This window comes from Enhydra lutris, unplaced genomic scaffold, assembly GCF_002288905.1.
Source record: "Enhydra lutris kenyoni isolate GAN:26980312 unplaced genomic scaffold, ASM228890v2 scaffoldscaffold31, whole genome shotgun sequence".
NCBI classification, from domain to species: domain Eukaryota; kingdom Metazoa; phylum Chordata; class Mammalia; order Carnivora; family Mustelidae; genus Enhydra; species Enhydra lutris.
In genome coordinates this window covers 13643045-13659581 of record NW_019154115.1, presented here as the reverse complement: position 1 = coordinate 13659581, position 16537 = coordinate 13643045, and the positions used below count along the sequence as shown (strand labels likewise).

The following is a 16537-nucleotide window of genomic DNA, read 5'->3' as shown; positions in this document are numbered from 1 at the left end:
TCCAAATTCTCTAATATGGCATGAAGTCTCTATCCCCTTCTCCCTTTCCAGTCCAATGGCTTTCATTTCCCACACACACAACAGTGCAGTAGCTTTCCCCCTTCCCCAAAACATGCAGTGCTGTTTTACATTTCTGCACTTTTTCCCTACTGAAAACCCACAACCCCTTCTCTACACAGAGAACTCCAACTCACCTTTTTTTTTTTTTTTAGATTTTTTTTATTTATTTATCTGACAGAGATCACAGGTAGGCAGACAGGCAAGCAGAGAGAGAGGAGGAAGCAGGCTCCCCGCTGAGCAGAGAGCCCGATGCGGGGCTCGATCCCAGGACCCTGGGATCATGACCTGAGCCGAAGGCAGAGGCTTTAACCCACTGAGCCACCCAGGCGCCCCCAACTCACCTTTTAAAACGCAATGTAAATTAAACTTTTCTGAACTGGTACCTAAGCTGTCTCATCAGAGTAAGTTCCTTCCTCGTTGTGTTCCCAGAGAATCAATATATTTATATGTGTGTATGTGTGCATGTGTTGTGTGCGTGTGTGTATGTTTGCCATTTCTTATTTGTATTGTAATCATCTATTTACAATGCCACCTCCACTGTGGGTTTTTGTGTTTTTGGCAGGCAGAAAAAAAAACTATATGCTGACTATTTTACGTTGAACATCTACTCTTTGCAATGTACTTTTTACATGTTACTTCTAATACTCACAACAACTCTGTAGGTGAGATATTACTGTCTCCTTTACCCAATTAGGAAACGAAGGCTCAAAGAGGAGACACATGTGTAGGATCACACTGGCAGTGAGCAGGAAAACTGAGAAAAAACCGGTATCAGCTAGACTCCAAAAATCTATGTTGTTTTCACTAAATTGCTTCTGGCTCACAAGTAGAGCATAAAGAAGAAAGGATACATGTATCTAATGTATTGTAATGGTAAGAGTTATAAGACCTAATTTTTAGTATCCATTCTATCACTGATCATTTAATGTTGGAAAAGTCATTTGACAACCTGGGCCTCAGTTTCTTTATCAGGAAAATGAGTTGGACTAGGTAATCTCCAAAGTTCCTTCTGGTTCTAAAAATTCTGATTCTGTGTGCTATCCTGCAACCACCAGAAATCAAATACACCAAATCAGAGCATGCTCTTTGATGATAATCTGTAATCTCAACACAGCTCATGTCTGGTGATGTTACCATAACACACTACTATGGGCTGATACCAGCAGCCTAAGTGCTTGGACAATTCTTGAGCTGTTTCTTAAGCAGCTGTTAAAGAGTAGGACAGGACTCTCAATTCTCTCTGACTGCATGCTTTATGAGATAGTACCCAACACGTGGAATTCTACACTGCCTTGATGTCCATCTCTGTCCTAGCACAAGCTGTCAACATCACTCACCTGATACAGGCTACCGGTACAGTGCCAGCCATTGTTCCAGCTGATTAGCCAGTATTCACAAGCATTGTCTGCTAACCTGCCTCTTCCCTACAACTCATTCAATACATTGCCAGATAAACTTTCCTGAAATATAGAAACTCCTACTGTGTCATTCCTCTGCTGATAAGCAACCTCCACTCCACAGTCCAGCATTTTATTTCTTGTACAATAAAGTCAGAATCCTGAGTCTGGCTTATATGTTCTTCTGTGGCTTAATCCCAATCTATTTTTCAAACCCTTTTCCTCTACTACTCTTTATAGTCCTTGCATTCCTGGCAAAATAAATTACCTAAGGGTCACTGTATTCAAGGCAGATTTTTAATAGAAGTATAATTTCTGTGTAAACATTATTTAAACAGTATCATAAATCATTGTAAAATTTAAAACATGCTTTCCTGCTAGCATACAAACTGGACTTGTTCATGCAATAGGTTTACGCAGTAAACCCCTTTCTAGAACGCCCTTTCCCATAATCTACATATTTCAAATTCTTCAAATGAGCTGCCATATCAAGTTCCCAATGTGGTAACTGACATGTAAGTATTCATTATATATCTTCAGCTATCCAAAGCTGCTTTCTGTCCCTCTATTTAGTAATGTCTTTCCCTCTATGAACTCATACAATCTCTCTTAAGGAGCTTACTACTTTCTATGTTGCTTTATATTTTTTAATGTGAAAGAAACCCAATGATCAAAAGCTCTTGGAAACACGGGTATTGGGCCTTAGTCCTATGTGTACCCAGCACCAAACACAAATTTTAAAGTGCTCAATAAATATTTCCTTAGTGAATGAAAATAAAATTAGTGGGGAGCCACCAGAGTGGTTGCTGGTAGAAACTGACATCTGGAAATAGAGTGGGGATGGAGTGGAGGTGCTTATTATATGCCAAGTACCATGCAGAGCACAGCTTCATCCATTATTTCACTTAATCCTTTCCAAAACCCTAAGAAGGTGCTAATAGCTCCATTTTACAGATGAGGAAACAGGGAGAGGGAAACTAATACATTTGCCTAAGGTCACAACCAAGTCTGTTTAGGTCTTCCCAGTACTGTACTTGTCGCCTGTCCCTCTTCTAACTTATCATCCCCCGAAAGTCAAGGACTTTTCTAGGACAACGCATAGCCCCTAGCCCCTTCCGCGGGAATAACCCCAGCAAAACCAGCCTCACAGTTTCCAGCCGAAGTACCCGGAGTACCGCAGTGGAGAGAACACGGACCCCGCCCGCCGCATCGCTGATGACGTCATTACGCAGGTCCGAGGCGGCGCGGCCACGTCCTTTAAATAAGGCCTTCCGAGAGCGCGCGCGACAGTGTGAGGAGTGGGGTGGAGCGTGTGGAGTGGGGGCCGCGGCCCGGGTCAGAGCCGCCGCGGACCACGAGGTGGGCGGAAAGGATGCCTTGCAGCCGAGACGCGGAAGGGAGGGCGCTGCCTTGCCCGCAGGCACGCTCGTGAGGGCGGGAGGAGGGAACATGGCGGCCCCCTCGGCCAGGCCAGGACCCTCCGCTCCAGGTTTTGGCGCGGCCCCCTCCCCCCCCCCGGCTTTGCTCGCCCCTTTACTTGTCTTACTGGAACCTTGTTTCTCCTTCCGTCCCCTCTCCCTCAGCCATTCCTTTTGTCTTCCTTAACCCCCCCCCTCCCCAACCCCAGGTGGATTATTTGGGGGCAGGTCAGGCCCGTCAGGAGAGACCGACTCCTCAATTTGACTGCTAGGTTCTCACATACTACTTTATCGGTACGTTTGGGGGTAACAGGAGAAGCTCAGAACGTAGAGTGGTCAAGTCAGATTTGCCATCCAGGTGATTCCTTTGTATGATTCTGTGAAATGTCATTTAAGTCACCTGGACCTCAGTCTCCTCAAAAGTGAGGTTCTTTTTGAAAGATTCTTGATTTCCAGGGAGATTTTGTCCAGCATTGCTTGCCAGAATCTTGTCCCACAACTGTGTATGATTGGGAAAACGGAAGCAAGATTTATTTGGGCAGCAAGGGAATAGAGGGGAGCTGAGTTAAGAACTTAAGCTCCATGTCCTTAAGTGATATAGTATGTAAACAATGAGAACACCATTCAGTTTTGACTCTTCATTTCCACAGTGAGTGTTCTGAAAGTTACCTTACTGGAGTAAGTTAAATGGAAAAGGACTCCTACATCAGCCATACTGTTCTGCGAAGAACCTGGGGAGTATTCATCAGTGTGCTGTATTCTGTTTTAGGTGTCCCTGTCAGTTGAGGGTAGGTGTTACAGGTTCTTACACACTTAAGTTAACAGCCCCTGGCTCAGCCAGTCACCTGCTTTTGATCTTGACCTTTTGTTTTTCCTCAGTTGAGTGTAGATTCTGGAGAAATTCTGCCTCCGCTGGAGTCTCCACTGCCAGGCAGCAGAATTGTGAGATAGAGTGAAGCAGAAACCTAGGAATATGAGCTCCATGATGGCCATGGGTGAACCAAGGCTGAACTGGTGAGTTAAATCTGTTTGAAATCTAAAGAGGAGTCAAGTGGGACTGGTGGCTGGATTAGGAAAGGAGGGCTTCTGGCCTGGAGAGATTTGGAGGAAACAAAAAGAAGATACTAGTGGCTCAAACTATACCCTGGTCTTACTTGCACGTACTGAGTACTTTTGAGTCATAGCTGATTGCACTTCCCTCCTAAAATGATAAAAGTTCATCACTCACATTGCTACTAGATATAACTCCATCATGTTATTACTATTTTTCATTCGTCTCTTAGTGAAGGAGAGAGACTAGGACTCTCTTGCGTTCCAAGAACCTTGCCCATTTCTGTACAACTAATAGAAAGACCTCTTTAAGAAGAGACAAGCTTCATTTTATTATATGAGAACCTATACCCAAGTGATAATATAAATGCATAGACTGTGTTTTAGAAGTGTATGAGAACTTCACAAATAGAAGACTTGGTAAGTGTAGTTCTGTAGGGCTCCAACACATGTGCTGTTCTAAATCAACACAGATTTACTGAGCATCCACTATTCGCTAGCCAAAGAGGAATACTAAAGTTACAAGAGATGACAAAGATGACTTAATATAGTACCTGATTGAATCATAAGATTCAATCAGTATGAGCTCAATAAGTTTTTTGTTTGTTTATTTTTGCAAACAGTGCTCCCTTCCCCCCAAGGAGCTCACTGTCCTTGAGCCCATGAGTTTGTTTTTGTATGATATGCAGAAACCTTTTAACTGGGGTGCCTTGGTGGCTCAGTGGGTTAAAGCCTCTGCTTTTGGCTCTAGGTCATGATGCCAGGGTCCTGGGATCAAGCCCCACATGCGGCTCTCTGCTCAGCGGGGAGCCTGTTTCCTCCTGTCTACCTCTCTGCCTGCCTCTCTGCCTACTTGTGATCTCTGTCAAACAAATAAATAAAATCTTAAAAAAAAAAACAAACCAAAAACCTTATAACTTAATGAGCTTTCACAGAAACAGTACCTTAACACGTAATAAGAAATTACACTTGCATAGCAAGCAAGACATTCTAATTTTTATCATTTATACTTTAACCATAGTTGTGGGGTTTTTGTTTGTTTGTTTTTTGATAAACACCTTTAAAAACAATCAGTGTGGGGTAAATAATGCTAAAATTTCCTGTGTGGAAATGGGCCAGCCAGAAGTTACCATTTAATAGATTGTTCTGTTTTAAATTTTAGGAGTTGTATACATTTAAGCTCCTTACCATAATGAATGTGTTCAGATGCTGCACAGATGCTCTTAAATGCCATTGACATTATGAAACCAAATGTAGTTTACAGCCTTTGCACAGTATTGTAGCCCTTGGAACTACGTTTTTCCACAGAATCTTAATAATCTTTGTCCTTTCTAGGTTATGGTTCTCATTGTTTTTAATTCCTTCAACCAGCATTTATTGGTTCTTTACTATATGTAATATGTTACGTCTAATTATGATGTTATAGAAAATCATATAAGACTTTAGAAGTAGCTGAGGCACACCATTTATCACATTTGCCAAGTTAATGAGAATAGGTAGGGTAGTTAGTCTTTGTAGCTGCTGTCTTGTGACCTGGCACAATAATGCATGAAACAAAATTAAGTTGAGAAGTATTTTCTTTCAGCAGCCAAACATCTTAAATGTTATGCCACAGAGCCTGAGGTGAGCCCTGCCCCTGACAGACTCTTACTCTACCTCAGTCTGTTCTGTCTTTAACTCTTAAGTATCTCTGATGTTTAATTGGGTATTTTTTTTTAAAAGATTTTATTTATTTATTTGACAGAGATCACAAGTAGGCAGAGACACAGGCAGAGAGAGAGGGGGAAGCAGGCTCCCTGATGAGCAAAGAGCCTGATGTGGGCTCAATCCCAGGACCCTGAGATCATGACCTGAGCCGAAGGCAGAGGCTTAACCCACTGAGTCACCCAGGCGCCCCTTTAATTGGGTATTAATGGAAAAAGCAAGGCTGATTATTTGAACAGGAGAGTTTCAGATTGAGCCTAGGCTAAAAGCTATCCAAGTAAAACATCTAAACTCAAACATCTGATACATGAAATTAAAATTATTAAGAGGTGATTATCTAGGAAAGGGGCTGTAGGGGGCATGTAGTTGTAAACTACAATTGTACCATTATGCTGCTTAGGCTGGCATGAGATTTTGAATTTTCAAATATAAGTAAATTACTTTGTTTCACAGGGATGTTTCCCCAAAAAATGGCCTTAAGACATTTTTCTCTCGAGAAAATTATAAAGACCATTCCATGGCTCCAAGTTTAAAAGAACTATGTGTTTTATCTAACAGGTAATATATTCATTTATTTTATTGTTTATTTTCATATTTCACTGTTATTTTTCTGACAATTGAAGTTTCATATCTGTATCCACTATTAAACATTCAAATTCTGAAAATGTAAAAATTTAAAAAATGGAAGAATCCAGTACCCAAGGATGACTAGTCTTTGGTATATGTGTATTTGTATATATAGATATATATTAACAAATATTTTTGGACCTTTATCCACAGAGATATAAAAACAAAAATGAGATCATACTATAAATAATGTAAAATACTATAAAACTGTTTTGCAGTTTGCTTTTTTTCATTTAAAATAATATTTCATGTATCTTTCCATGCCTCTATATATAGCTTAATCTTAATTGTTGCATAATACTTCATTATATAGATATACTTTTAACTTATTTAGCAAGTCTGATATTGCAAAATGTGTTCCTCTTTTTTGTAATTATAAATAATGCATTGAAGAAATTTTGTAATCATTTTTATAATTTCATAGAAATTGAGTTCAATCAGATGGCATAAGCATTTTATATTTTAATAGATACTGCTAAATTTCCAGAGATTTTTTTCCTCTCTGATATGAGCATGCCTATTGAATGATAATTTTCCCTTCTTACTGCTTGCTTGCCTGTAACAGCTCTTTCCTTTGTGATTGGCTATTTCTACTCTGTTGTGGATGAGGCTTGAAACCAATTGGGTTTATTAGAATGGACTGTAAATATGTCAAGTGAGGAATGGGAAGCTTCTCTAGAGGAGCTCAACATTTGCTTTCATCCTTCTCCATTCATTTTGCAATTGAGGAAGCGTATTTCTGGCCTCTGTTTGGAATGGGTCCCCATCTGTTCCTGCCTTCTCAGTACCCTTTCTGTCAATTAGCATCCCTTCCTACTGCTATATTTTCATTTTTTCTTGATCAGTGTTTAAAGGTGCACAGATTTTTCCTGTCTCAATCCCTGGACTCCATGTTACTTTCTTACCTCTTCTGTTATTTGTACTTAGATTTCTTGAAAAACTTGTATGTGTTTGCCAGGAGGAAATGAGGGCAAAAAAACTATGACATGCAAAAAATGTTTAACAAAATGGCAATAATAGAAAGTCCCTCCCTGTCAATAATTATTTTAAATGAATTAAACTCTCCAGTCAAAAGACAGTTTGGGAGAATGGATTAATAAAACACTTGGTTGCACATCTCACTACATTTGCTTTCACTGAACATCCCCCTCTAATCTGGCCTCCACCTGCACTAGTCTACTAAAACTTCCCCTCTCAAGATCATCGGTGGCCTCTCGACTATGAAGATCTCTCACTCTCCTAGTTTTATGGTGATGGTGGTATTTCTCAGTCTCCTTTGCCATATTCGCTCATTATACTCTGGAGCTTTTAAGAATTACTGATTTGGCATGGAGCACTGGGTGTTATATGCAAACAATGAACCATGGCAAGAATGGAAAGCTAAATGATGTACTAAAACTAATGATGTTTGTACAAAATATTTGTTCAAAAACTAATGATGTACTACTGTATGGTGACTAACATGACATTAAAAAAAATTTTTTTAATAAAAAGAAAAAATATACTGATTTTATACTCTCAACCCATACTTTTGCATCTGAACCTTTAAGGATGTCTGTGGAATCAATTAATAGACCCTACTGATACTCATTTATAGGTTGTTTCCATTCCTTTCTTATTAAAACACTGAGCACCCTTTTTATATATATGCTGGTATTAAGTAGGATAAATTCCTATAAGAGAAAATACGTATATATTTTTTGTTTTGATAGATGCTACCAGAATGCCACTGAAAACATTTTTTAAAAAGGGCTTTTTTGATTCATCAGATGAATGAGTAAGTTCACATAAAAGCAAGTAGATGTTGTAAAAAGAGGCGATTTTAAAAGCAACATTCTTGCCTAAGTGCATAATTATATTGTCTTTGCTAATATCACTTACAGAAGGTTGAGTAGATCCCACATAAATGCATCCAAGGATTTTTAAAAATATATTTGTTATTCAACTAGTACCATTTCTTGAGGATAACTTAATTTCTTTTTTTAATTTCTTAAAACTTATTATCAGAAAATTGCCTTTGTTTATTTGAATCAAAGAGTATCTACCAATTCTAGTATCCTGGAAGATGAGGGTAAAAATGCATATCTTCACCTTTTTTTGAAAGTAAAATGAACATGTATCTTAAAAAAACAGAAAACAAAAACTTCTCACCACTCTATGTTCTTTTATCTCAGCCTTCATCTTTTCAGACTAAAAATTTTTAACATTAATCTTCGTCCTGTACTGCTTCTTAATTATTTTAATTGTTCTCAAATTTAGCTCTAGTCAGCATGTCATAGGTGTGGGTTATAGTCTGAATTATATAAGGGAGATGACATCTCGCTGGCAATTGCATACAGCTTCTAAAATATTTTCTTCTTAGAATATGCTTTTCTTTTCTTTATATTTCTGTATAGCACAAAATAATTAGTATAATTTACCTTTTAGATAGAAAAAATAAAGACCTAAGGCACTGATTTCATATGTTTCTAATATTTTTTGCTCACGTTGAATTTTATTAAGTCTTGTTACAGTAAGGAGTGGATTTTCAGATTATTAATTTACAGACATTTTATTAGTGGTAAAATTAGGAAAAATGTAAAATTTTTATTAGCCCTAATTTTGTGTTTTTTTGTGTGTTCTCTAACATATTTGGGAAAATACTTCTAATTACTCTGCTTTCTACAGTAGGAGGTTTTTATTCAACCCTTCTCCCTCTACTGGAAGGTAAACATTTACCGTTTTTTAAATTAAAGTTTTGGTTGTAGACACTTATAACTGAGTTTTGAGCCAACAATGGGGAAAGTGGCTTCAAATAAAAATTATGAAATTTTAACAAGTTTAATATAGAAAAGTATAAATCAAATTCAGGAGGTATAGGTAGACTTTAGATGGGGGCTAGGAGCACCATTTCCAAATGCTACTTAAAGAAGCAACCCAAACCAGTAGACTTGAAGCATAGGAGACTAAAAGTTTGAATTCTGCCTTTTTTTTTTTTTTTTTTTTAAAGAAACTTTAAGCAAAAAAAGAGAATAGGTGGTTGACAAAATGAAGGGGGAAAACTTCAAACCATCAACTAAAATAAAATATAATGCTGTAAATGTGGATAGAGAAACCCTGTCAGATGCTTTTGGCTTGCACCCTGATGAAGATTTTGACAGCACTGCACTTGGAAATGATCTTGATGTGCTGCCATTTCATTCTTTGCTGAATGTAGCCAATTTAAACTGCTAGAATTTCTTGACATTCCTACTCTGGCATATCTGAGTCAGCATCTTGTTGCTGCAGCAGCTTAATTAAATTTGCCAGTTTGTGCCACAAGGACAGACATGTTCTCATATTCAGAGAGACAGCTGTGAAGCAGTATTGTTAAGAGTTGCGGACACAATACTGTTAGGTTTGAATAGCTCTCAAGACATTTTCTAGTGAGAAATCAATTTGCTGTAATAAATTTCTCCCAAGATCAGCAGTTAATATTCATTTTGTTAACCTAAAATATGCTTATTTTTATACAGTTATTGAGAAACTTTAGTAGCTAAGTATGTCTTCTTTCACCTGTATTATTTTCAGAGCCAATCTAAGCTTCCTTATTTTAATTTCCAAAATTCTTTTCCCAGTCACTAACCAGCTTTCTTGATTAGTTTTCCATCTTTAGTTTAGCTCTTACAGGGTGGGGCTGGATATTTTGCTTTATTTTAGGGCCTTAAGTTTTTAAGTTTTATTTTTCTAAGAATCTTGGCACTTTTACCACAATTATTCTAGTATTATAAAGCTGATTTGAAACACCTTTGTCCAGACACAGATCTAGATTAATAATTCTCAGCCTTATCAGACCAACACCCTACCACTTTTTGTAACAAATATTTATGAGAAATAAGATACCTCCTTTGCTAGCCTGAATTAAAATTCATAGGTAATAATAGCCACAGACATTATTTAAAATAATGTCTTAGATATATAATTGTGAAATCAAAGGAAATAATTTATATATTTTAATATGTAAATGCATAGATACTATTGCACTAGAAGGTATAATGAAGTAGGCAGATGCACCAGCTAAAATGAACAAGGTTGGATTTTTTTTTTTTTTAAGATTTTATTTATTTGAGAGTGAATGAGAGCAAGAGAGAGAGCATAGGCAGGGGCAGTGGCAGAGGGAAAGGGAGAAGCAGACTCAGCACTAAGCAGGGAGCCAGATGCAGGGCTTGATCATGGGACTCTGGGAACATGACCTGAGCTGAAGATAAACGGTTAACCAGCTCAGCCACCAAGCACCCCAACAAGGTTGGATTTAAGAGAGGTTAATATAAACGTTGCCATAGAAGAATAATAAAAATAAAAGAGAATAAAATGTTAGGATAACTAATAACAGACCAGATTTGTTTGTGTATGATTAAGAGAAAGCCTAGGGGCACCTGGGTGGCTCAGTGGGTTAAGCCTCTGTCTTTAGCTGAGGTCCTGATCTCAGGGTCCTGGGATCGAGCCCCACATGGGCCTCTCTGCTCAGCAGGGAGCGTGCCCCCTCCCCTCCCCCCCCGCCTCTCTCTGCCTGCCTCTCTGCTTATTTGTGACCTCTGTCAAATAAATAAATAAAATCTTATAAAAAAGAGAGAAAGTCTAAAGGAAGCTTTGAAAGTTGTGTAGTACACTCTGATACATTACATTACTGGCTGATAATATTCCTCACCTCTACATGCCTTTAATTTTCCCTTCTTTTGTAACAACCAAGATACAACCACCATCTTCTGAAATTCCCTAAAGAAATTTATACTGTCATATTTCAGAACCATAGCTCTAAATATTTCTTGCCCCTCCCTGTTATCCCTCCTTTTTTTTTTTTTAAGATTTTATTTATTTGATAGAGAGCACAAGCAGGGGGGAACAGCAGGCAGAGGAAGAGGGAGAAGCAGGTTCCCTGCTGAGCTGAGCAAGGAGCCTGATGTGGAGCTCCATCTTAGGATCCTGAGATCATGACCCAAGCAGAAGGCAGACACTTGACTGAGCCACCCAGGGCACCCTTCCCCCCAATTCACTGCTTTTCCCTTCTCCCTCTTAATCCCTGATCATGTTATCCTAGGATTCTTGGTTACCTATTCAGTAAATTCAGTTTGGAAACCTGAGATCTCCATAGTTACACTCTATTGATACACATATTTACTTATCTTTCTTCCCTATTCGTTTGTCTGATCTCACTTGATTGTAAAGTTTCAGAGAGTACAGACTGTAGTGTTCCCATGTCCAGCATAAGCTGACACATGGTAGTCAGTCACTCATTAAGTATTGATGAACAGGGAATGAAGAATGAACCAGCAGACCTCCATCCTTCTCATTAGTTTCCCTTCCTCTTGTGTTACTGTTGCTGCTTAATTTGGAACTAAATCATAGTGAACAGTTACTCTGATGGAAATTGGAATTATAGAGACCAAAGAAGTGTAGTTGTATGTGTATATGTATTTGTGTATTTTAAAACTTTCTCATTAAAAATGTAGATGACTACAGTTGAAACTAGGAATAGCGACAAATTATGAACAAGATAAGAACTTTTGTGTTCATGTATCTTACTATTGTAGAAAGGTGTTTTAGGGCTTCTTTGTTTTTTGGGTTTGTTTTTTTTTTAAGAAATTGGGGTATCATTTCATAAATATGGTAACAGGTTCTCTAGTTACTTCTTTCTTCTCTAGTGCATTTCTTTATACATAAGCCAGACTTTTTAGGTTCATTCAAACCGTAAAGACACTTCCGTGGACTCAGTCATGTATGGGTGATGAGGATTGTTCAACTTTTCTAAAACCACTATTGCTTCCATAAAATATGGAATACAGTGTTGGAATTTTCATTTTAAATCTTGAAGTAATTAAGGAAACTAGAAAATTTAGAATCTCAGTGAGTTTGTGAACCTGTAACCTAAGCGTATTCTACTTCTAGTGGCTTTTGTTCACCATATTAACTAATACAGCTTACTGAAGAATTTAAGCTTTTGAAAACAACTTGCATTATAATAAAGGTGAACATGAAATATCTGCAATTATAATTGGCAAGAGCAGTTTTCGTCTGCTGAATAAAGGAGAAAAAGTTCCAAATTGAATAACTTGTCTAAGGATTTTGCCTCTTCCTCTCTGTCAGATAATTGAAGGTAAACTTGTAGTGTGATCCTATCCTGCAGAATACTTAATTTACACCAAATGGCTAAACATCAAAATGCAGGTGGCAGAGTTAGATAATAATCCAGAATTTACTATGTTAATCACGCTATATTCTCCCTGGTGATTGAGAATCATGAAGTTCCATGATAGTAATCTTCATGTGAAAAGCACATATTTGTAAATTGTATTTTTTTTTCCAGACGTATAGGAGAAAATTTGAATGCATCAGCAAGTTCTGTAGAAAATGAGCCGGCAGTTAGTTCAGCAACTCAAGCAAAGGAAAAAGTTAAAACCACAGTTGGAATGGTTCTTCTTCCAAAACCAAGAGTTCCTTATCCTCGTTTCTCTCGTTTCTCACAGAGAGAGCAGAGGAGTTATGTGGACTTGTTGGTTAAATACGCAAAAATTCCTGCAAATTCCAAAGCTGTTGGAATAAATAAAAATGACTACTTGCAGTACTTGGTATGTATTCTATTCTTCAGCGTCAGTGAACAATATTTAAAAGCTAGGAAGTATTTTAACTTTGCTTTCATGTTTTTAGGTGTAGTTGTAGCCACAAAAATGAAAAATTTAAGGAGTTTAATTGACAGAGCATGGGTGCTTTCATTCTTTTGCTGGTTCTGTTATAGTTCAGGCATTTTGCTCTGGTTCTGAGCATATTTCACTCCAGTTCATCTTAAGTACTAGCAGAACAATTTTACATTGCTCGTTGAACCAATTTTAAGTTTTTGTTTGATTACTTTAAGTAGTAGTTTCAAGTTCTCAATTATATAAATGATACTGTGTTGAACATCTTGGTTGCAAACTCTTTGTTCATATCTATAATTATTTCCTTGAGATAAATTCTTAAAATTGCCAGATCAAATCTACACATATTTTTCAAGGCTTAGATACGCATGGGTAAATTGTCATGCAAAAAGTTTAAGCCAATTTGTTTATGCTACTATTGCTTGAAAGTTTTCTTTAAAAAAGAAGAATCTTCTCTAACCCTGGTATTACCTTTTTGCCTCTAATTTGGTATGGAAAAAATGGTGATGCTTTGTTTTATATTAATGTACAGTGCTTACTAATGAAAATAAGTCTTTCTTTATAAGCCATTTTTGTTTCTTTCATACCTTGCCTATTCATGTTTTTTGCACATTTTTTCCATTTGGATGTTTGTCTTTTTTATGTTAACTAAGAGCATTCTGTGCAAAAGCTTAATTCCTCAATAAGTAATGTAATATTAGTAATTTGCTCTTCTATTTTTGTGGAGTTAGATTTTTTTTTTTTAAATTGAAGCGTTGCTGATAGACAACATCTGTTAGTTTCAAATGTTCCTATAGTTCACTGTGTTCCACATAGTGATTCAAAATTTGTATACATTGTGAAGTTTTTATTAATAAGTTTGTCATTATTATATAGTAGTGTTTACTCTTTCTCTGATTTCTCCTTTGGATAGGATACTTTTATTAGTCTTTATGTCCAAATTATTTGAGAAGTGGTTGTTTTTAGTCAAGCTTCTTATTCCAAGACATGTCTACTTTTTTAAAAATCAGGATATGAAAAAACATGTGAATGAAGAAGTTACTGAATTCCTAAAGTTTTTGCAGAATTCTGCAAAGAAATGTGCACAGGATTATAACATGCTTTCTGAGGATGCTCGTCTCTTCACAGAGGTAAAAAAAAAAAAAACATTTATTTAAACTGGCAAGGAATAGGCAATAACAGCATTTTAAAATGTGTGATGCTCCTGCCACAATCATATAAAGATACCAGTATTATCAATTGAGAGATCAAATTGTGTGTAGGTCTTTTATTCAGCATGTATTTTAAAAATAAAATATTAGAACCTCAAAATCATATACACTAGTAGTATATCCATATTTTTTTTCTTTTACTGATTGAACTACTAAAATTGAATTATATTTTATTCACATGGATGGTTTGATCTGATGCACTGCTTTCCCTTGTGAGAGAGTGGGTGTTTAAGGCGTTACCTTGGTCCTTAAAAATCTGAATGGTCATTTAGTACTTAGTCACATAAATTTGTATTCTTTATCTTCATGGTTAACCAGCTACCAAATGGAAGGATTTCAACTGTGAGTTCATTTTTTGATACTTAGATTATTCATGCAAATGTATTAGCAAAGCATGTACATCGTTATACTTTGTACCCTACCATCGTTCAGTGGGCTTAGAAGAAATTCAGAATGCACTACTTAAATGGTAACTATTAATACATATTATTGTATTAGAGTTTTTCTGCCAAAACCAGTATGAATTTTTTTGAAGTCTTGAAAACTAGTCATATATAGCAGTGTGATCCACTCAATAGTATTGAACTCTGAATGTAAAAATGGTTAAGATGGTAAGTTTCATGTGTATTACACCACAATTCAAAACAAATAAAACAACTGTTACCTATAATTTAGGGGCAGCAGAGGATATTAGTTTTACCATTTTTTAGACATATTTTAAGGTGAAATTTTGCTGTTAATATGAACCAGAAGAATGATTCTTCTAAATAAAAGGAAGAATTGCATTTTTATTTTCTCTGAACCTGCACATGATACACTCAAACCAAGTGTCATATTTTTCTGTATGGAAAAGGAATTGTAGCTGTTCCTATTTTAATAGTGTCTTTGAAGGGACGAGAATGCTGATTTTAAAACTAAGTAACATCCCCTCATGTCATTGGTTTAAAATGTTTTCTCAGTTCACCCAGAAAGAGAGGGTCTTGGGACGCCCAGGTGGCTCAGGGGGTTAAGCCTCTGCATTTGGCTCAGGTCATGATCTCAGGGTCCTGGGATTGAACCCCGCATCAGGCTCTCTGCTCAGTGGGGAGCCCGTTTCCCCCTTTCTCTCTGCCTGCCACTCTGTTTACTTGTGATCTCTCTGTCAAATAAATAAAATCTAAAAAAAAAAAAAAAAAAAAAGGAAGAAAGAAAGAGAGGGTCTTTACAAAGTTGTACAATGCCCTATATGATCACACTCCCTCAATCCCCTGACCCCAGCCCAGCTTGCTTCATCTTCTACAAACCTCCCTCTCTAACTGCTCCAGCCTACTGACCTCTTTGTGTTACTTGAATACTCCAAGCATGGTCCTGCTTTAAGGCCTTTATAGACTCTTCCTATCTTTCTGGCAAGCTTTTCCCCAGATAAGTGCATGGATTAGTTCCTTGATTTAAGTCTCTCTATTCAGATGCCAACTTTCAATTAGGATATCCCTAATTACCTTGTAACAAATAGCATCACTTTCAGGGTTCCCTTTACCATGTTTGATTCTTTTTTATTTTCTTTCTCCATAACACCTATATATAAGTGCTTTTTAGTGCACTGCTATGATCCTAATGACTAAATATGCCTGACACATAATACATTCTCAAGTGCTCGTTGTAATTATTTAGCAAATATGAAAGTGTTCGTTAACAAAGTACATTATTTGATAGCTAACAATCAGCATTGTCTTATTTTTTAGTCACATTGACTTGGCAGTATATTTTGTCCAATTTACATCTCCATCCTAAAGGTTCACTGATATTTTTCTGATTTTTTTAGTGTTTTAAAAATTTTAATTTTATATTATGAAATGCTGTATATTTATAGAAAAGTATATAGAATGAATATATACAGCTTAACACATAATTATATAGTGAACACCTATGTAGCTCTCTTCCAAGTCAAGAAATAAAACATTCCCAGTAACCTAGAAGCTCCCTCTGTCCCTCCTAATAATAACATTGTCCCTTTGTGAAGAAGTAATCACTGTCACAAGTTTGGTGTTGATAATGTCCATGCACTTTATTTGGTAGTTCTTTGAGCTCACTTTTGCCTGCCTTTGAGTTTTATGTGAACAGAATTCTTCCTTCACTCATTATGTTTGTGAGATTTATCTGCATCTAAGTTTGTAGTTGTAGTTCATTCATTTTCATTTCTGTGCATTATTACATTGTGTGAATAAACTGCAATTTATTCTGTTGATCAAAGTTTGAGTTGTTGGGACGCCTGGGTGGCTCAGTTGGTTAAGCAGCTGCCTTCGGCTCAGGTCATGATCCCAGCGTCCTGGGATCAAGTCCCACATCGGGCTCCTTGCTCATCAGGGAGCCTGCTTCTCCCTCTGCCTCTGCCTGCCATTCTGTCTGCCTGTGCTCGCTCTCTCTCCCTCTCTCTCTCTGAC

At 37.1% G+C, this 16537-nt stretch overlaps 1 protein-coding gene across 2 annotated transcripts in view; it reads left to right on the top strand.

Moving 5' to 3' along the window:
• Window positions 1-2701: 2701 nt before the first annotated feature.
• Window positions 2702-16537, top strand: part of LOC111153230 (interactor of little elongation complex ELL subunit 2) — a 63613-nt gene continuing 49777 nt past the window's right edge. Inside the window, exons 1-5 of one of the 2 annotated variants that reach the window (XM_022512128.1) lie at window positions 2702-2816; window positions 3755-3889; window positions 6083-6187; window positions 12579-12840; window positions 13917-14036. In XM_022512128.1, the coding sequence (XP_022367836.1) occupies window positions 3849-3889; window positions 6083-6187; window positions 12579-12840; window positions 13917-14036 (528 nt within the window). In that variant the 5' untranslated portion in view covers window positions 2702-2816; window positions 3755-3848. Of the gene's footprint in view, window positions 2817-3473; window positions 3664-3754; window positions 3890-6082; window positions 6188-12578; window positions 12841-13916; window positions 14037-16537 lie in introns of those variants that run through there. The other variant, XM_022512127.1, reaches the window with a different exon arrangement.